The sequence below is a fragment of the Neocloeon triangulifer genome, unplaced genomic scaffold, assembly GCF_031216515.1.
Source record: "Neocloeon triangulifer isolate White Clay Creek 2 clone unplaced genomic scaffold, ASM3121651v1 ptg000012l, whole genome shotgun sequence".
In the NCBI taxonomy this organism is placed as follows: Eukaryota; Metazoa; Arthropoda; class Insecta; order Ephemeroptera; family Baetidae; genus Neocloeon; species Neocloeon triangulifer.
In genome coordinates, this window is record NW_026775554.1 from 7,149,112 (window position 1) to 7,171,069 (window position 21,958).

Below are 21,958 nucleotides of genomic sequence, written 5' to 3' on the forward strand. Positions count from 1 at the left end.
TCGGCAAAATAATTTCCAACAAAACTTCATTAATTTATAGCTCAGAGTATTCACTAAGATAAAATAAAATAATATTAATTAATTGCGACAAAATTTATTCATGTATCTGAATGGAGAATAAATAAATAAATAAAAATTTGGCTATACATAAATATTAGGCGCACAAATTTTACAAGTTATTTTATTATTCTGTAATAAAAGAGAAGTTAAAAGATGTACTTTAAAGACATTGTAAATATTTTTATCAAATGCAAAATACAAATCAAAAATGAAATTGAATCTAATGGGATATTTGAAAGTTTTCTTACGAGTTTTTATTTTTAACAAATCACAACCTTCAAAAAGTAAATGTTTTACAAAAATGTATCCACAATTAGAAATAATCATCATGCACTCACAAGTCCGAGCACGTTTCAAAATAAAAACATTTAATCTGATGAGTGGCGACCTATATACGCGAGCTGCAGCAACGGCCCCATTTTCCACTACTCTAAATTGCAGCAGCAAAAATTCTTGGATTTTCCCGCATGCACTCGCACATTTCTGCCGTGGCACTTTTGTTGTTGTTTGTTAAGCGCAAATGCTGCATTGCTGGATCGTAATTAACAGCTGGTGCATGTCAGGTGTATGTTTAACATTTTTTTTTAACTTTTTTTCCGCCGCTGGGTGTTGTAATTATACGGCGGGAGCGTTGGAAAAGATTAATTTAATTTGTTGTTAATTCAAAATTAAAAGCGACTACTTGAGTGAAATTGAGTGAGTGAATTAAGTTCTACCTTCTACCTATGTTTTTAGAAAATTAAAAGTATAAAGAATGTTCTTTCTGGTCATGTTTTTATACTTGTCTGGAGATACTGTATGAATGATTTCATTTAGGAAAATTTCTTTAATTTAAATTAAAAACAAGAAGCATAATTACAAGCAAATATTGCATTTCACAAAAGAAAGTTAATAGAGAGCTTCTTTAATTATTTAAATTAAAAGATGAAATTTTCCAGGCAGAACTGTTATCTTATTTCAAACAGAACAAGAAATTTCTCGGTATAGCAATAACAAGAAATAAGCGAGGAGCTAAAATAGCTATTTCGAGCAACAACAAATCCTCTTGGCTGCTTTGAGTGGCTTTTGTGTGCAGGCAGATTCGATAACGTGCCGGCGAAACAAATCCGAGAGCCTGGCCGACCACTAGTTTGGCCCAGGCAGCGCACTTTGTTTTCGCCCGAAATTGAATCTGCGGGCTTTCAGAGCGGCGGTTATGCAACGCGCCGCGCACACGCGTCCGTCCTGCACGTTCGACGGCGGCGGGAAAGGCAGAGCAAATATGGCGGCCGCCAGTTGATTTTGCGAGGAAGACGCCTGCGACGACGCTCTTATTGGTATCCAGCTTTATGAGAGTTTACTTAAAAGGGTGGCGCTCGCTCGCCCGGACGGTAAACAAGCAGACCGACGAGGAGTTGCAACACACCGATGAATGGCGGTGGTGGATATGACAGGGCAGTGCAAAAGCTTTTCAAATCTCTACTGACAATAGGACAAAATTTTACTCTAATGTTTACTTGAAATTTCTCAAATTAAATAATAACTTGCCTGTTCCATGGATATATTTTGAATTAAAAATTAATTTAAAAAATAAATTTAATGCTTTTGTACATTTAAATTTTATTATTGATTAATTTCATGTCATTTCAATCTAGAAATTTTAAAATTGTCAGAAACTTTAATTTGCAACATATTTTCAGCGGATGTTTGAATTATAATTAGTGCAAAATATGATTTTTTTCAAAACTTTAATGGCAAGTTTTCTTTTCCTGTCCATCCCTCTTGGGAAGTTAATTATGTATTTATTATTAGGTTCATATTTTTATTTTTATCTGGTTGCAAAAATATACCGGGTTTTAATTCTTTGAATGAATATATGCACATCACACCCAGGAAAACGCGACCTTATTGAAAATTTGTGACACTGCCACGGTTGGTGTGGATGATTTTAAGAGCGTGTCGGCGCAGAAAGAGAAAATCGTGAGTCGGCGGCGCGAGAGTGAGTCGCGATAATAATTACATCAGGCTGCTGGTGACAGCGAAAACTCGCGCCTCGCACGCCTGCCAACCTCCTTCCTCTGCATTTTACGCTTTTAAACGACTTGTCACTCGTTGGCGCCGACGCCGCCTTCGGAAAAACGCTACGTGTCAGCGTTCCTCTTTCACCCCTTGGCTTTTGCTGCAGATCGTCGCCGCGCTTATTTACAACTTTTTCGGCTTTTGCCAGCAATCAATTAGTTTTCAACAAACGAACCTGCGAAAAAAAAACACCGTTCAAAGCCAAAGTTCAAAGGCCAATCAAACGGCGCGCGCACTCGCCAATTTTCCGGCAGCGCGAAAATTTTAATAAGGCCGTGTGTATTTTGGGACTTGGGAGCGAATTGTAGCTCCTGCCAGCCTGCCTGCGAAAATGACGTCGTCATTAGCGAGCACTATCGATCTCCGCGGCCGAAGAAAAAAATATTTCTCCAAGCGTTTGAGCTAAAGGATGGCGAAGGAATTATTACATGTTTGAAAATATTCCTTGCCAAACGCAGAAATTTTAAATTTTATTTCACGATCTTATCTAATCTACTCTGATTATAAATTTGAAGAAAAATGAAGTTTTTTTTTTAATCATGAAAAGAAAACTTAGTAATTTTGATGGGTATATTATTACTATCGACACAAACGTGCAGTAATTGCATCACCCCGCCCTTAATTAAATTGCCAATTTTTCATAAAAATTTTTGAACATAAAATATAAAAATTGACTTTTATATGAAGAAAATTCGCCTTAATTTTCAAGAGGAAACAACAGAATAATTATTAAACGTAAACCCCTTGTTTGCCAATCGAGATGGAAATTCTTTGTTTTTCTTAATAGACAGAAAATTTGCTCAAGAACACGGAGCCCCGCAAATAAGCTTCCTTTTTTTCTCCGAAAGGAAAAATTGGAAATAATCACCATTTTTTGCTTCCCTCTCTGAAAGAAAGGCGCTTTAATATTGGAGCTGTGTTGTTGCTCTTCATTGTGTTCACTCAAGTTTTCCCAATGTAAACTCTGATGATAAATACGCACCCCAGTAGCCATTTTTTTTTTTTACAGCAGACGCTTTCTGAGCCCTAAGGAGTCGAGCTGGCCAGAAGATTCCGCACGTTTGGGCCTCAACGGAGAGCAGGTTGCTGATTTTTGACGAGTTGGCTGGTTGAGCTTCTAAGATAAGAACACGTACGTTTCAACTCTGCTCTCTGGGATTTAAAAAAAAGTTAGGCACCACTGGACCAAAAATTAATCAACGAAAGTTCTTTCCGTGTGAAATGCCTACTGCCGATTGCAAAAATTATCTTGAGCGTCAACGTCTCATGAAAGTGTCCGAAACAAGCAGGAAACAGGAAAATAATAAAATAAAAATATGCCATAGAAGTGAAAAAAATGTATTAATTTGTAAATTTTAAAACAATAAAGTATGACTGATAAATATTAATTTTTAAATTTTGGAAATCTTAAAAATAATTTAAATTCAAATTTTTTTGCTATATTTCTTAAAAACAAAATATTCTAGTTATTAGCTTCAATTTATAACATTTTATTAATATATCAGACTTAAAAAATTAAAGTAATTTATAATTAAATAAATTATTTAAAATTACCTAAAAAAAATATTAAAAATAAAAAATTAAAACATTTTTAAAATTATTCCTTTTCAATCTTGGTGGCAAAGTGCAGATTCAATTCCTGCGGTCAGACTGGTATTCTGCTGCTACAGCTGATTAACGTTCTTTGAAACATTTCCAACAAAACTGTGGTCGGCCAAGCAATCTGGCGATGGCTTCCAAGAACGGCTCTCAGAAATAAATTTCTTGCGCAGCTCAACTTTAACGAACCGTGCAGGAGCAAAAAATAAAGCCTTTTTAATAATAGGAAAAAAATCCAGAGAATAAAACGGGAATTTTTTCCTCTTGTCAGCGCGGCCCGTTTCTGAGCCGATTTTGCCGCATTGGGACGGAAAATTGGTAGTTGGTGCGCGCGGTCGGTTTTTGGGGCGGCCGCTCGCTGGGAAAGTGGAAAGTGCGGGGATTACAAACACCACGGTTATAATTGCGCCTTATCCACTGGTGGCAGTGCCGGCCCCGCCGGCGGATGAGGGATTATGCAGATGGGGTGGAACACTTATAATTTGCTGCTAATGGCGCCGCAGAGCTGCCCGCCCGCCCACCCGTCCGGGATTAGGCCGGAAAAACACCACAGCGTGTCCGACCGACCAACCGGCCGTCTGCGCGAAAATAGCCCGAGAAATGTATAAAAAAGCAAAGTAGGGCGCGTGCTTTCGACAAGGGCCAAATAAGATATCGGAAACCAATCGTTTGCCTGGCGGGACGTGGTGATTGAGTTGCATGCTTGGGCTGTATCGAGGAAAAAATCGGCCCGCTCTGACTGACAGCACTCCTCGGAACAAGCGCTGCTCGGTCGCCGCCCGTTCTCCTCTAGCGTGACACTTTTGATGCCTGCGTATTATATTTGCCTGCTGTCACTCGGGCCCTTCCCGTGGTCTAGGGTTTCGGTGCTGACGACAATCAGCAAGAGGGCTAGACCGTGCTCGCCAAGCGTAAAAAATTCCGTGTTAACAATTTGCATTTTCAACCTAAATTTTTAATAATAGAGCGCTCTAATTTATTTCCCATCCCAGGAAGATGCCTGTGCCTTTTATTTTTATGGAAATTTTTTCTATGGTGATATTTTTTCCTCACTTTAAGAAGAAGAAAAAGGACATTTTAGTCAAAATCTCTTTGTCAATTATATTCCTTAGAATATTTTTGTACTCTTGATTCTTTAATCAAGTTTAATTAGGATTTTTTTTGCTAGAGTCCCGAAAGGGCTAAAAATTTCTTTAATTTACAATGTATTGAATTCAGGATAATTCAAATTCTTCTCCAAATTAAAAGTTTGATTAATCAGATCTTCGAAAAAAAAAATTTTAAATTTTCAAACATTGACTTCTTCAGTTTTCCTTATTTAATTAATATCACCATTTTGTTGTTAATGTAATTATCACGCTTCATTATCCTAGCTCAAGCATTTCAACGGTGTATATTTACCAATTATGTCACGGACGTTGCAACATTAAGATGTTACAAAGGCAAATTACTGTGTACAAAGCCCCATAATTGGGAGTATCGCCGCAGTTACAGAATCATTACAAGGACATTGTCATGAAAATCACGGACGGATCGGACACACACGGATCGTGGCGTGTTTGTTTACAATGGACTGATTGACTCTTGCAGCGGTTTGCATAGCCCCAGCTTAACTACACACTGTGTAGCGTAATGCATTCGAGATGGGCCAACCGACCGACCGACCGACCGGCTCCTAGGGCCAATTAAGACGGAGAAGCGAGACCGCCCAGGAGCTGGATGCAAATTCGCGCGCCCGGAATTAATTTGTGTTAATTAACTCTCTGATTACGGCGGCCGGGTGGCAAAGCAGAAGCGAGCAATTACAGTTACCAATCGCACGGAGAGAATGTAATTATCGCAGTCTGTCAATTGAAAAAAGCAGAGTGGGGAAATTGCAAATGATTTTCTCAGGTTGTTAATTGTTATGCGAAAAGCTAGCAGATGGCTAATTTCACAAGACATTACTGATTATATATGGCAAAATTTCATAAAAAAAATCACTATTTAACCATAAAACATCTGATAAAAAAGCCAATTTTTGGTATAAATTAATTAATTTGAAAGATGAATTAAAAATTAATGAAAAATTAAAATTCAATTTTTCATGAAATGCACCATTCAATTAGAAAATTCATTCTATCAATTGCTTCTTGTTTGAATAAATTATTTGAAACAATTTAAATGAAAGTATAATGCAACAATTCCCGGCCAATATATTTTGAATAACTTTCAAATTTGAATCCTTTTTGTCTTTGAGATGAAACGTGTCAAGGTTCGAACCACATAGATTCCCTGAGGTGTGTTTCTGCGTTTGCCTTTTTAGATAGCGAGGACGCTTTGCAGAGGTGATTTGCGAGCGAGCTGGAGTGGAATTCGGTTTGACAGAGAAAGACACTCACCGACAGGTCGCCGCCATAGAAAGGGTGGATCACGAAAGTCTCGTTGCCAATGTGGATTACGCCACTTACGCCGTTGCACGTGTGGAAGGCCGCCGAAGCCCCTGGGTAGTCTTTGACGGTACCGTGGTAGTAGCACAGCTCGATCTCCTGCAATAAACACAGAGATGAAAAAGGGAAGGAAAGAAATTCAGTCGGAAATTTTATGCGTTAACTTTCGCAAGCTCAAGAACAAGTAAAATTTTATTGTGGCCTCTCGGCCCTCTGGGCGGCAACTTCTTGCGAATCCATCAAGAAGAACAAGCGCTTTCTCCACTTGGAATGTATAAAAATAAAATAAAATTTGGGCGAAAAGAAAGTAGAAAAGAAATTAGAGAGCAGCTGCTAGTTTTTCTCTCTTTCTCTCTCTAAAGACAAAGAATCCTTTTTGTTGGCAATTCAAATTTTTTACTTCAAGCACAAGTGAAATGCATACAAAAAAGGATCCTTTTTGGAATTCTCGCAAGTCTTCTGCCGCGGAGAAGAAAAAGGCCGATCGACCGAAAGTCCCAGCGAAGCAGCAATTACGAAGAAAACCCAGTGAGCCGGCAGCATCGTCTTTGAAATGTTTTACAAGCAAAGGAATATAAAAGTGTGCGGACGGAATCGGTGGTGCAGAAAAATCAGCAGCTGAAAAAAATATGTAATGGATATTCGATTTGATTTTCACTGTGAGCGAGCGAGCGAGCGACCGACGCACTCGTAGAAACATGGCAAAGAGTGCTTCTGGTTTGCGGCTGCTGGCGCAGGACAAGAGATAAATGCACGCGACGCACTCAACAGTGGACAGCTTTATTGATGTTTCAATTTTTAAATCCCGGCCAGAGGCAAAAAAGACGCAGCAGATTGAATAGTATGAAAAAAAAAGTGAAAAACTGATGCCTCCAACATTGAAAAAAATATGATATAAATGAATGAGGATAAACATTGACTACATAAACGAGCTATGTCAAGCAAATGAATAAATTTGCTATCCAGTGGCATAGAATGACTATAAATAAGAATTAAATTAAACTAGTTGCTCTCATTAAGTTTATATTTGGACAACCCATGAAAAGTGAGATAAATAATTATAACTTTAATTGAAATTAATAAATGAAAAAAATTAATAAATTTGATCAATAATAAACTGATAAAAAGTTTTTTTAATATATAAAATTACAATACTTGCTCAATAGTTATATTATTTATGATAAAACAATACTTATCTATTATTTGTTTGAACTTACCTGTTTGGCGAAAATTTCAGCACCACTAGGCAAAAAGTGCTTCTGCATGAGATTAGGCGCTAAAAGTTGGCTGCAATCAGAAAGAAATTGGATTACAATCGGGCGTGGCTGCTAACGAATTGAAAAAAGGGGCCGCGAGCACGCACTTTAATGAAGTCGACGCTTGACTTAGCGGCAGCAATTAGAATTTATAGCCGTTCGCTTATCAAAATAAAGCAGTCTCAGAGATGGAAAAGAAATTATCCTCGGCAAAGAAGGAGAGCGAACATGCGACGGACAGACGCGAAGAAGGGCGTCGGAGAAAACGGAAGATTAATTGGGAACGTGCTTTATTAGGAACCGCTTTTCTCGCCGGCTGCCATTGTCAGAGGCCGGATTATTTTACTCCACCAGGTCAGCCCGACCGACGAGCAGTTTAATAAAACTTGGTCGTTTGTTCTGTGCGAAAAAAAAAGGGAGAACGCTTCCTTTTCGCCGAGAAGATTGTTCTCGCAAATCAACCGTTTTATGGCTGACAAATTTCGCAGTAGTAATGAGCTTTTGATTGCTACCCGGTGCTTTATTTTTAGATAAAACAAAAACAGTAGACTCGGAGGGATTTAATTTTGACTCAATTGGAATGTGCAAAGCGACTCAAACGAAAACAGGATCTTTATTGGCAGGGAATGCCTTTGTGAAGGGAGCGAAAATTCTCAGAAGACCAGAGACGAACTAAGCATCCGATAATGCTTAGTCAAAAATGTGTCTTAGGAAGATGTTATGGAAAGAAAAAAGGTGGAAAGGAAAAGTATTAGTTGTTTGAAAAAAATTTATAATAATTTCACTGATTAAAAAGTTAAATTATGTATTAGATGGATTGAAAATTTGTTGAAATTACTGATAAATTGATAAAAAGCAAGGCTTACTTATTCATTCTTGAAAAACTAATATTATTTTGTTATGAAGGGGCAAACTTTTAACGGAAATGCTATGATTTTTCGCTCAACGATTTATAGAAAAATGATTCTTGCGCGGCATTCGAATTGGCCATAACTGTGAGCGAAATAAGGGAGTTGTGATTTACTTTGGTGTTTAGAGCGCACCACGCATAAGTCGCGCCCCCTGCTCTCGCCAACCATTTCCATGCCTGAGATAAATTTTTTGCCCAGCCCAAGCTCTCTGCCGCTCTTGGTGCGCTTCTTTTGCTTTGTTATTTATGAGACACGCGGTCCGCTGTCGCTAACCCTATTAACTTTTTATTCATACGCTCGCTCTCGCCTGTCGATGAAAAATTATTATAATCGCCTTTCGAACTCTGCGGAGCTTGAAAAGTTGTCTGAAAGAGAGAAACGGAGGGAAAATTTTCAAAGGGGAGACTTACGTGTTAAGCTCGAGGTCCAGCCGGAACTTGTGATTGAAGGCCTTTATGAGAATTGAGGTGCGGTGATAGTGTTTACCCGTACTCTGAAACAAACAAATGGTTGATTAAATATTTTTCAGAGAACAGGAAAATGCAAATAAGAGAAAATACAATATTTGTAAATATTTTGAGATGGTACTGCATAGAATAACAAAGGAACCTCTAAGATTTATCAATTGCGTGCGTTTATTACAATACACAATTTTTCTATTTTTTATGTTCCCTGTAAACTACATCATTAATAATGTCTTAAAATATTATTAATTCTATGTTTATATTTTAAATACTTAATTGTTTTTTTTTAAATAACTGACATTTTTTATTGTTTGATGTCATTTTACAATAATTGATTAAAATTCTAAACTGTTTTATTTAAAATATAATACAAAATAAAATCAAACCATAACCGTCTTAATGTTTCGAGTAAAATAATAATTATTAAATCCACCAATTTTGTCCTTTTCCTGTTGTCAATTATAATTAATTATGAAATCAAAATTTAATTAGTATGTAGTTATATGTAAATGCCTGTGTGATATATCAAATATCAATAAATATAATTTGCTACTAAATGTTTGCTATTTTCTGATGAAGGTTTTCAAAACTGAAAATTAAAAATGAATAATTATAATCATTATAATTATTGTTTATTTGACCAAATTGATAGGGTCCAAATAGGGAAATCTTCATATTTCCTAATTAAACCGTCTCCTCGATTTTGAGGAGGGATCGCATTTTATTGTTGTTATGCACATTTGGATCTTTGTTTTGTGCTACGGGGCCATTCGGTTGTTTGCCCACGCAGCTTCTATTTTAGCGGCAGACGGCGCGCCGGCCGAGACAATCGGCATGAGAGGCGCGCGGTGGCGGCGGCGGCGGCAGGGAGGTTGTGTCCTCGCTGCTGCTGCTGCGTGTGTTTCCATGGCTACCTCTTGTGAGATCTTAATTGAAAGGCAGGCCTCGCTCACTCGCTCGCTGATGAATCAATAAAACACGACGACCGACCACACCGGCAAAAAACATCTGATGCGCGGCGGCCCGCGAGTCGCCGAGGGACCCTCACGAAAAAAAAGAGGCCCCCGCGAAATTTGCACCGGGCAAAAAGGGGGAGCTCTTTGGCGCCGCAGAATCGCTTTTTAATGAGCTGTTGACACGTTTTGCGCGCCCCCAGCTCTTTTTGCCTCACAATTTCTAACCCTTTTTGCAGAAGCTCACTCAAATTAATTAGTCGGCACTCTAAATTTCACGCCCAGGGTTTCGAATCAATTTCCAGCAGAAAGGTCTTTTGATGTTGTTCCACGGTTTGAATTTTGGCACAAAATTAAACTTGTATGAAACCTGAAACTATAAACCTCTTGAACTTTGACCTTTTTCGCAAGTTTTCGTGGGATAACCTTTCAGGCTGTCCTCAAACTGCGCAGTTACAAGGAAATCAACGAGGAAATATTGGCATAAATTTACTTCCTACTTATGTATGATCCACACATCATTGGAAATAGGACCCCCAAAAACAGTCACATATGATGAAAAAATACGAAATCAATAGAGAATGCAGGCACTCTGTATATAAAATTAACAATAAGAAAGGTTCATGTATGTATGACTTAAAAATTTTTTAATTGATTTTATTTGTGCAAATTATCCATACTTATAAAGAAATTCTGCTTTAATTAAATATTGTAATTTACTAATTTTAACTGTTTCTTTTAAACTCCTCAAGTTCATAAGCAATAAAATTGTTAATTTTTTTTTTATTATTATTATTGAACAAATCTTCCCTGTTGAACTCTAACATTTGTGTTTATTTCGAGGAAAAGGAATTTAATTATAAATAAGGTTTCCTCTACCATCTCCGCAGTTAGAGATCACATTTCTGGTAGAGATCGCTACGCACAAAGATCTTCTTTGTCGCAAACACCAATCAAAAACAATATGCTTTAAACTTCTCCTTCTCCTTTCCACCGACTTCAAAGTCTCGCCAGGCCAGTCTCGTATGAGCAGGAAAATAAAACTTTTGCATCTCTCCAACGAACAAAGACAGGCACGCACCAAAAGAAGCTTTCGTTCGAACCTCAAAATAGATTATTAGTCGCAACTCCACAAAAGGCGGGTGGAGTCAATTTCAAAGAAAGCCAGGACCACAAAAAATCCGCTCTCGAAAATAAGAGAGTGAAAAACCCAGTCGTGTGTGGGAAAATTCTTGGCAGATTAATGTCCCTTTTGAAGGCTGGCGTGTGATTATCCAAGGAGAGAAAATAAAAAAGAGAGGGCGTTAATGAATCCAAAACATCCAAAAACGCGCGCTTGCTCGCTCGCTCGCAGACTCGTCTCATTTTTAGATTTTTTTTTTTACCAGCAGAAGCCGCTTTCATGTTTCCTCATTTTTTTTTGTTTCCACCTAAAAACAAAACAATCCAGCTTCTCTACTCCCTTTCTGGTGTCGTTTTAATTTAACGCCAAAAGGCCGGAGGCGGAAAGAGGCCAAAAATCTTCCCGTGCGCCCCTTAACGCCGAGCGGATTTATTTGCGGCCAGGAGAAATGACAAGCTCAATGCATAAAAATTCGGCTGATGGCACCGGAGAGCAGAGGTCTCTGCGGAGAAAGTGAGATGACGACGAGAGGTGCGAGAATCCAATCGCATATTGCGAGCAGCCGCGCGGAAAGCGGCAATGTGACGTCTTGCCGAAATTACGTTATCATCCGACTCTGCCGCTCTCCGGTGAAAATAAGGTGCGAGACTCTGTCTTTCCGTTGGCTGCACACCTACTATCGGTCAATCAAATCAGCCCCATGTGAGAATTTCAACCTTATCTGTGAGTGCAACTCACTTTTGATAATCGAAAACTTTTCAAGCCTGTATCATTCATTTTTTTATGTTCAGTTGGAAAAAAAGTTGACAAAAATTTGGGAAACTTATACATTGAATATTACATAATTATGTAATATTTATTAAATTAAATAGTTAATAAGTATTTATTTAAATTTTGAATATCTATAGAGAGGCCAACATATTTTAATTTTGTTCAAATATGATATTTTCATTTTAATTCTCAATAAAACTGATTCCACGGAATCCATGTTTTTTATGAAATACAGCCCGTTCCCAGAACATTTGAAGTCATCTCAGCAACACAGATTGGATTCCGGGCAAAATATTGCGCCGCTCCGATAAGCGCGGGTGGTCCGTTGTAGCAAAGGAAGACGAGAGCTCGCTCTCGTGTTTCATTTATCATAATTGGTTCAGAGGAATAAGACGGGGAAAAGTTTTTGGGGCCTTTGTCAGCAGCCAATATCCAAGATTGCTTTTCTTTTCTACGCGTTGGCTGAGAGATGTTTTCTTCTTCTGCAGCTTCTCGAAAAACAAAAAGTGAAAAAACATTCGACAAGCCGAGAGCGAGTTGTGAAATTTGCACAGAGTTTTGCACAGGTATTTTTGCGCAACAAAACACCTCTGAAAGGAACGACATTGTTTACAAGTTGTATTTCGGCGAAAGGAAGGAAAATGCTGACTCGGTGTGCGGGAAAAGCAGTGCTATTGACGTGATGGATTTTCTATTACATAAATAGCAGAGCTTTAACGATGTTTCCTTTTGCGAGAGAATGAACGAACGAAACACAGCCTCTTTTTTGTGCTCGCTAAAAGTATAATGTGGAACATCAACGGCGGCAAAGGCAGCGCCAGATATAGATACATATGTAATAAAACGCATTTTCCGTACCCGGAGCTTAAGATACCGCGTGTTCTTCTCTATTCCTGCCTCTCTTCTCATGATTTATAGACCTCGGCCGAAGGGAGAGAGAAAGAAAGAGAATAAAAGCAGCAAGTAGTGCGCGCGTTTCTGCTCTCCTCGGCTTTTAAGGAGCTCCAAAACAATCATCATTCAATCACAATATATCTTCTTCTTCTCGCAGAGTTCACATCTGCTGCTGCCGCTGCGGTAACGACGGCAAACATTGGAACGTCTCTCTCTTGGCAGATGGATATTTGCGCAAACAACGCGGATAAGGAGGATAAGGAGATGCGCGCCGCACAATTTGCAAAATGGAAGAGACGGTATTGTGCGGCCACTCAAGTGCGCGTTCGATTCGATTGACGTATTTTGTTTGCCGCAGAGCAGTCGGACGGATGATGAATGTCGGAGTTGGCGAAATAAAAATACTTTTGATATAAATGGCGTTCCCTCCACTCGTCCCGTTCGCTCTTGCTAGTTCGCCAAATTTATGTATGAGAGTCGGAAAGCTTTTATCTGCAAATGGAAAATACACATCCGATAAATTTAGTTGCAAGCGAATTTTTCATTACGACTCGCACGATTAATGTGCGAAGTGCTCAATGTGCTGCGTTAAAATTCAATGCATCATCCGTCAATTATTTACGAGTGGTCACTAATGAAAGGCTCAGTCAAGTGTGAAAGTGTGAAAGAACTGAGATTGATTTTATTGTTAGTTTCAATTGTGAATGATTTTAACTATAAATATATAATCACTCCGAAAGAAACATTCATAACTTTTAATAGCTTTGATTCAAATAAATAAATTAAAGAATATGTTATTTAATTTTTAAATTTTTTTCTCTCACAATTTCCTCAATTTTTGCTGTTTCGTATTTATTTGACATTTGTCGCAACAACAAGTCGAGGCGCATTCAGTGGGTGCCTGCAAGATACATATCAGGATGAGTGATGCGCGACGCAATAAAACCTCGACCGTGCTCGCTCGAGATAAACGGCAGTGGTGTTGTATATGTGTGTGATTTTTGTCACCACCACCACAAAAAGCCGGACCTTTCGCCTCAGTGCGTGCGTATTATTATTATTTTTATCGTGCCGGGCGCCATAAATTTGCGTGGTCAATTCCAGCACCTGCAAAGCCCCACGCCAATTGTGTCCAAGTAAAAAATAAAACCCCACTCTGGAAATAACTTCTCCACCAGGAGAAGAGAGAGGATTTGCGGCAGGTGCGACGCGAATTTTTCCCTTTTGGACGGCCCTACTTTTCCACGCACGTGTCACCATAAATAAAAGTAGCGTGAAATACAATTTGTCAATGGCGTCGCGAATCATTAATAATAACTATACACGCGCTCTCTCGCAAGCGTGTCACTCTCGCTGCTGCTGCTGCTTTCTTCTCTGGCGACACAACAAGGATGAGCTCTTGTTACGACCGTCAAACTCGCGCGTGAAAAATGGCCAAATTTGCCATTCCTTGTTGAGCACTCGTCAGCTCCGTCTCATGCTTGCTTTTGCGAAATGAGTTATTTATTTCGGCGGACAGCGACGCCACTTCATTTCTGCTTTTGTGCTCCGCCGAGTGCGCGACGGCAATCGAATTAAACGAGAAATGACTTTGCTCGTCATCGCCGGTTGACAGCCGGAGATGGATTCGCGCATTTGCTGAAAATTGTTTTTTTTTCTCCACCCCACCCTCGGCATTTTCTCCGCAAAATTTATGCACCCCACGGCTCCGTGGATTGAATAATAGGCCGCAATTGAGATATCTACACAGCAGAGGAGTGATTTGTTGACTAATTTCCGTTGAGCATGAATTACCTAGATTAAGCCGAGATACCACACGCACGACTCTTAGGATGCGCAGGTTGCCTATTGAATAGTAAATTGAAGCTTGTTCGAAATAAAGAAGGGTCTCGAGTAGATCATTCTAAACTTTGTAAGAATAAATTTTGATTTGTATGATTATTTAAGTAATTTATTTTATTGAGTATGTCCCAGTTTGCTAAATGAATTCCTTAAAACCCAGAATTAAAGCACAAACATGTAAAATGTAGTATAGATCGTATAGATTATAATATCAGTGGCTAAGCAAAAATTTTTGTCAGATTTTTTTTTCATGAAAATATAACTGTCAGATGAAATACAAATTTGAGCGACGGTTGGCAGATGCGTGAGCATTTTTATTGGATGTCACCGAGCGTCCTTCGGAAAGTAAGAAAGGCGAGACTCTTACGCATGTCAAAGGAGGCGAAAGTCGATTTTCGCAGGTCGAAATTAAAAGAAAGGTCGGTCGGTTCGGCTGTCACCTCGGATGATTGAAAATGCGTCAGCGAACGCTGCAGCAGCGCGTCCCGTGGGAAATCAAAATTCATGCGATGAGAGCGGCGAACGGGCGCGCACACGTGCGGATGGGAACAGGCCTATCCATCTCAGAGATGCTTGCCAAGGGTGGGTGCCCTCGCGAGTGATTAAATAATTGCTAATCCGGGTCCGTACTTAGGCAGTAATCTCGATAAGAGCAATTAGGCGGCCGCACACTTGCGGTCAGCCGCAGCTTCTTATCATTCATTCATTCATTGCAGAGCAATATCGGCAATCCTGCCGACGGATAAGACTGCGCTGTTTGTTCTGCGGAGGTTTCGCACCCGAAATTGCTTCGTTCGCCCTCCTGGCGGGATTAGAGGAGAGGCTGCCGCTGTTAATGTGTCTTTCACGCACCGCCGAGCTCAGCCGAAATTGGCCTCACCTCATCATTATTTAGCCATTTCCTTTGATTGAGGAACAATTGCAGCGGCGCTCGATACGGCCACGAGTTAAAGCTGTTTGAATCTTCCTCCTCTCGAAGCTAATCCACCCGTGCTTGAGGAAAGCGCGCAGCCAATCGACTTTATGGGTACGTTTATTTGCAAAATATCGCTCAACGAGGAGATTAGAGGGTTATTAGTCTTATTACTTCTTAATGCCAAACGTACATGTTTAGAATCTGATTAAATTATTACAAGAGCTTTTCAATTTGAGGAATTGTGATTATTCACTGCAATTAGAAAATTTTGCCAAGAAATAGGGGGAAGTAAATTTTATTAATGTGAATAAGATTTTTCTTCAATAAGATTTATTAGCTTTTAATATGTATATTAATCAGTAATTATTTAAATAAAAGTGTGCCAAAATTTCAAGTGTTAATTTCCAAAAATTGATTATGAAATTTTAAATTTTTGTTCCGATTTTATCGATTAAAAATGGTTGATATTGTATTTTTCATGAAATAAATATATTAAAATTCAATTTGACTACACACTGTTCTTCATGTAGTGTTTTTTAGGTCAAATATTGGAATTCCTAGCAGAGATTGGGGACGTAAGTACCCTTGGTGAGGGCAATGGCCGCGCCTGATCTGGAGGCACATAAAATGAATTTGCCTGAGCGGCGCGGCATTAATTCAGCGAGGAGGGTCTCCGGCCGGCACCAAATAAATATGCTAATTTTTCTGCAGCCGCCCTATGATGTAATAGGACCCTTCTGGGAGCCGTTAGCCTGAAAGGGTATATTTATGCAATTCTGCAAGCATAATACTTAATTTCGCGCTTATCTCGAGTGCAGGCGTCCTATAATATCTCACGCAAAGTTTGAAAGGAATAAAATTGCGTAATCCACAGTCGCAGCAGCTGCTGGAAATAATTTTAATCGCATTCGAAGAAAAGCGCCGAAGGTGGCGCAAAGACCGACCGACCGGCGGCAGCTGCATGCTAAACGATAGCCGCCGACCGGCTGGCCTCGAGGGTGCACCTTATAAAACGTCGTATAATGCCCACAGGCAGCGAGTGTAATACGATTACGCTGCCGGATTAGCATATGGAAATTATCAACCCCAATTAGAGAGTCGTCGCTGCTCCGGCGGACATCTGTGCGCCAGATATGGCGAGTGGCAACTTGTGCGTATTTATTGGCGAAGGGCAGTGGGAAATTATGTCCGTCAAAAAGTTGAGCCAGCCAAGCCAACCGACTTTTGGTCCGACTTCCAAATGACCTGTCCGCCGACGCCGGCACAATTCTGCGACTGGATTCACAGTCTTGTAATCAAATTATGCATCTGGAGAATCGTAGCACGGAAGTTTTATATTTTGCCTCTTGTCTCAATCAAGATAATATCTATATTATTCCTTTAAATTTATATCATATATATTTATATATTTGTGGCACCGTAATTTTTATGAATTACTAATATATAAGTGTAAGTTTACGTTTTTAAATATCCCAACATTAGAAGCCACTTACATTATGACACAACTTTCAGTCTCGTTCTAGGAGTAGTAGAAGTACTAATATTATTAATTTATGAGTACCAATCATGAGCCCTTTACCACTAAATATTTTTTAAACTTATTACTTAATTACATAATATATAAAAAGAACATTTTATCACCCAATGATTAAATTTGAATAATAATTAATAATAATAATAAAATTATTAATAAAACTTGTTTATAAGATATAAAAAATATTATAAATTTTTATTTCTAAAATTAAAAAAAAACTTGTAATAAATGTTTATATATTAAAATAATTAGCTTGCGATAAATGAATTTTTATTTTATTTAACTTACGTTTTAATTTATTTGTTAAATATCAATTGTGATATAATCGTTACTCATATTGTTTTGTTTTCTTATGAGCGGCTGGGTGCGGCTTACCAGTTTATCGATATTATATCTTTCTTACAGATACGTTTATTTACTCTCACAATTGGCAAAAGAGCATAGACATAAGAAATTGATTTTGGATCCAACGGTTTTGAAAGTGGATTTGCCAAGAAATTCGTCGGACGAGCTATCAGTTTGGCCAAAGTAGCTGCCTCGCTGGACTGCGATCGATGGTGAGATGTGTCTGCGGCTGCTGGCCAGTCGCAGTGACGGACGCATTAATTAACCATCGAAATTTAATGCACAGGGAGGACCATCGGTCCATTTGCCCTCTCACGGAACTCTTGATGCGATGACAGGGAGGAAAGTCTTCTTCTCAGGCCGACATTGCATTTGCAGAGGTTGCGGCAGAATTAAATAAAATTTCGACTTTTGGCTGAAGCTGCTCATGAATTATTTCGTCAGCAGAAAGTTGGAAGCGGCATTGTTCTTTTCCTTTGAAGAGGAAAGAAAGCTGCTCTTAACCTAAGCGGCGCGCCGGTCCCAGGAGTTCCCATTTTTCTCGGGACTACCAAACAAAAGCTGGTGCGTGTTCCACATCATCATCATCTCGACGGCGGCGTAATGCAGTACAGGCTCCGACATATTCTTTTCTGCTCGGCTGCTTTTTGCCAACTGCACAAGATTAAATCAAGTGCGCGCGCCTCCAGCGAGCGAAATTGCCCGATTTTCGGCGCACAAATTGCTCTGCTAACAAACGCTTTGATCTTCATTCTGAGAATTTCATTCTCCTTTATTATTATTATTTTTATTATCAGAAAAAAGGGGAATATTTTTATTTGGCAAGTAACCAAGAGCAAAATAATCAAGAGGATGAGATAAATTAGAAATAAATTGTTAGTTAATCAGTGTATTTGAAGAAATAAAATCAAAAGATAAAAGGGCTCTTCCGTCATTTTTGTGATATGGCAAATATCATAATCATAAATTTTCCAGCAAAATGTTCCAAAGAAGAATTTAATTATGATCCCGGATATATTTTTAGAAACGTTCTAAAATGAACTTTTATATTGAATATCACTTTTTCGGAGAAAACTGTTGATTAATTTTCCAACCAGCCGTTTCGCATCGAGTTTTATTATTGCCACCTTGTATGTACACGCATGGATGATAAATCAACGGGTTAATGCGTGCAATTAGCTCTGAAATTTGACGAGTGCAACCGTTTGTCGGAATCGTCTCTCTAATTGGGGCCATAATTTCAATCATCTTCATCAGCTTAATCGACTCTCCACCCTTTCGGTTCAGCTTCATTAGGAACGAACGAGCAAATCCTAATGAAATTACTCGACGCGGACCTGGGCGTGTTTTCGAGTGTGTGAGCTCGTCGCTAATTTTGAAAGTTTGGAGGGTGCGCTATCGCTTCAAAATAAATCGAGTTAGATATGGAAATATTACGATCACTGGTGTGTGCAATCGCGAGGGTGAAATAATGTACCATACTTTATCTGATTAGACAGATAAGAGCTGGCGTGCGTATCAAACCCTATTGATCTAAACTGTTCATATTACATTCGAATGTAATCGCATAACTCAAAAGCGCTTTGAATTTCAATCATTTATTTCATTGGCTTTATAAAAATTAATTATTAAATTTATTATGAAAATTATTTCCATAAATGTAAAATTTTATAAAAAAAAAATTGCTGCTTGAATAAAATTTTATGTCAAAGAAATAAATAAAATGTTTTAATTTTATAAATAAAGTACATAAAGTCAAAAAATACATTTTATTAAGGATATTTTTTTTTTTTTTTTTTTTTTTTTTGAACTGAGATATTTTTGTACTCACCCTTGAGCGCCCTCTGTAGCTGGATCCACTGTCGCCATAGCCTCTTTGTGGGTACTGCAAACATAAGGGGGTGTTGGTTAATTACGGCGAGTAGTGACTCCGCATTGTAAAAATCGAAAGAAGTAAACAATGCGCGTCGCACGCCGCCCATCGTAATAAGCATATTGTTTTTATTGCGCCCAGCATTATGGAAATATGCGAGCGAGAGTGCGAGACTTAAAACTGTTTTATTGCGCGAGGAGCAGCCGCTAATGCCTCTGTACTACATAAAACTAGACATTTACGGTTTCGGGTTTTAGCGGGTGTAATTTCATTCTACCCTCTCGCTCTATGTACCGCGCGTACGGACAAACAAAGCTCAAGAGAGAGAAAATAAAACACGCGGCGCGGGGAGTGCTTTCGGTTTGTTGCGGTCGGCTTTTTCTATACGCGCGCCACATTTGCATAACGGGCAATAATTTAGCCCGCTCTACGGGCTTGTTTTGCACCGGATTATAATCAATTATACATGTTGTGCCGTCGCTTTTTCCTCTCTTGTTCTCGCGCACCGCGTGTCCGGCAGGCCTGATTTATTGTTGTGCAATACGTCTGTGTGTGTGTCTGTCTGTCTGCCAATCGGCTGCTTTGACATTTTCAAAAGGCCAGACAATCAAGTGATGGATTTAATTTGTATAAAGGCACGCAAAAAAACTCAGCGGGGACCCATTTTGCATTCACCTGAAAAGTCATTTACATCATTTAGTTATCTAATTAAAAACATTTCCAAAAAATAAAAAAATATTAATACGTAAATATTTTTGCTCGATACATATTCATGAAATAACAAAAGGACAAAACATTTTTGTATATTTCAAAGCTATGAAAGAACATACTTTACTATTAAAAATTAAACATATACTTATTTATTTAAATCGGCCGTTTGTAAACTTAAGGGTGCCTTATTTTTTTCTTATTTCTTTTCAAAATTTAATCAGAGTTCCAGAAATGCCATCACCACCTTAAGTTGGTCTGCTTTTTCATAAATAAAAAATCTTATGACTCAATTTGTTTCTTGAGAGGTCATGCGTAAAGGGACACTGCTGGATTTCTTGCTGTGCTCGAGAAATGGCGACACTCGCTCATGTGCTGCAAAAACAGTCGACGCCCTGATTAGACACGGCTGCAGAGGGTCTTGGGCACATCAAAGTGTTCTGCCGAGCAGACGGCGAGACGCAGGTTTCCTTTTTTGCACACGTGTGTGTACGCACGCGAAAACGCGGACTGCTCACGTCCTTCTTCGCTCTCTTTTTCTGGCGGCGACGAGGTGGTTAGTTGCATGAAAAAGACGACGAGGGCTCGAGGTGCCCATTAAATTTAATAGCTGTCGTTTAAAGTCTCTTATTTCTTTGTATTTGAACGCGCTCGCAGCAATTTCCTCCTGCGTGTGTGTCTCTCTCTTTTTTCGCGCTGCTTCTCATTACACACCAAGGTTTTGCGTCCCTCCCACTCGCTTTAGCATTGGAAAATAATGCGCTCGTAATTGTCCTGCTACACATGAAGCCCAGCATCAATCAACGGCCCCTTATACATTCTTTTATGCGTTTCCCGAGTTGGGTAAAATTTCTATTCGCCGCCCACACGTTGAGCGACTTGTAATGAGAAAAGCGGTGCCGGCACAAAGGACTTTTGTAACGGCTTTAGAGTATTCCGCGGATCAAATTTGCTTTACTCCCGCATCAGCCCGAGTCTAAATTTTTATCCGCCTTTTGCCTCCCATATTGTATCCGTTTTGTTACATTTTTATTCTTTCCGGCGACAAAAATTTTGTAAGGAGCGCTATACAAGGTTTATTTTTGCAAAAAAAATTATCTGCTCTTTGCTGTACAAAGGAGACGCGCCAACAATACAGAATTCGTTTAAGGATATTTAAGCTAGTACTTACAAGAAACTTGCAAGGGCGAGTACAAATGAAAAGAGAGAAAATATGCACATTTTATCCCTTGGTTTTGGCAATTTTTTAAGAGACAAATTAAAGAGTAATTGAAGTACATATTTCTGCTTAAATAATATTAGGTTATCGCAATAAAGCACAAAATATAATATTTTTTTTTTAAACTTCATTATATTTGTAGAATTTAAACAATTTAATTTACCTATATTATTAATGTTTTTTATTTGTCCACATTTGCTTACATTCAATTGGTGGAAAACAAATTATTTAAAAGAGGATCTGTTAAACGAAACGGCTCCATCACTTATTGCAAGAAAATTCCGAGAACAATAAGACCCCATCCGCCTCAGTTGGCTAAGTTTTTGCTCTCATCATGATCTATCCATATTTTTTTTATAAAATTATAAAACCGCTCTAAAATTGATAATAAGTACTTTTGTCATAATATGTATGAATATTTACTACTTTTTTCTTCCTCATTGTGTCAGCTCTTAATTTAATTAGTTAACATTTGAAAATTCTACATTTTTCTTGCCAAACCTTCCAATATTTATCCAAATTTTGTCTCAGGTTTAATTACAAAAATTATCTATTTCAATAGCAATGGATAATTTTTTCAAGAAAATTTCACCCGGATTCGTATTTCAGTCAGCTGTCAATTTACGCAGGAAAAGGTAAATCGATTCATTACCTGTCCCCAAGGGGAAAAGGAAATAAATACCGGCTGTCAAAGTGTCATCTTGTTGCAATATTTCTCCTTTTGTGCGAGGCTTTCTCGCCTTCATTGGCAACAACTCAGGCCCGCTCGGGGGGACGTGTCGGGTCTGACTTATCAGAGACAAAACACACACACGCGTGTGCTAGAATTTCGGCGGCGCCTTTTGAAGTGCGAGAGCTGGCCTGCGGGGTTTGCAACGGGCCTAACTCTTTCCCTTCGGCTGACACACGAGAAGATGAAGAAGAACACAAGGGGAAGAAACAAGCAAGGTGCTTTTACAGCTGATTTATAGTCGCACGCCGCTCTCGGTTTGGGCAAAACACG

The 21,958-nt window shown here is 38.8% G+C and overlaps 2 protein-coding genes across 12 annotated transcripts in view; one reads left to right on the forward strand and one right to left on the reverse strand.

The window, feature by feature from the left end:
* The window catches only part of LOC132196422 (transmembrane protein 222), a 30,221-nt gene extending 26,909 nt beyond the window's left edge, over positions 1-3,312 (forward strand). Inside the window, exon 4 of the mRNA XM_059619055.1 lies at positions 3,128-3,312. Within this exon, the coding sequence (XP_059475038.1) occupies positions 3,128-3,215 (88 nt within the window). The 3' untranslated portion in view covers positions 3,216-3,312. The remainder of the gene's footprint in view (positions 1-3,127) is intronic.
* Positions 1-21,958, reverse strand: part of LOC132196420 (disintegrin and metalloproteinase domain-containing protein 23) — a 233,040-nt gene that overhangs the window by 25,817 nt on the left and 185,265 nt on the right. For all 11 annotated transcript variants that reach the window (XM_059619045.1, XM_059619048.1, XM_059619044.1 and 8 more), the window contains 4 exons: positions 18,987-19,040; positions 8,724-8,806; positions 7,364-7,433; positions 6,099-6,245 (listed from right to left, as the gene is read on the reverse strand). In XM_059619045.1, the coding sequence (XP_059475028.1) occupies positions 6,099-6,245; positions 7,364-7,433; positions 8,724-8,806; positions 18,987-19,040 (354 nt within the window). The remainder of the gene's footprint in view (positions 1-6,098; positions 6,246-7,363; positions 7,434-8,723; positions 8,807-18,986; positions 19,041-21,958) is intronic.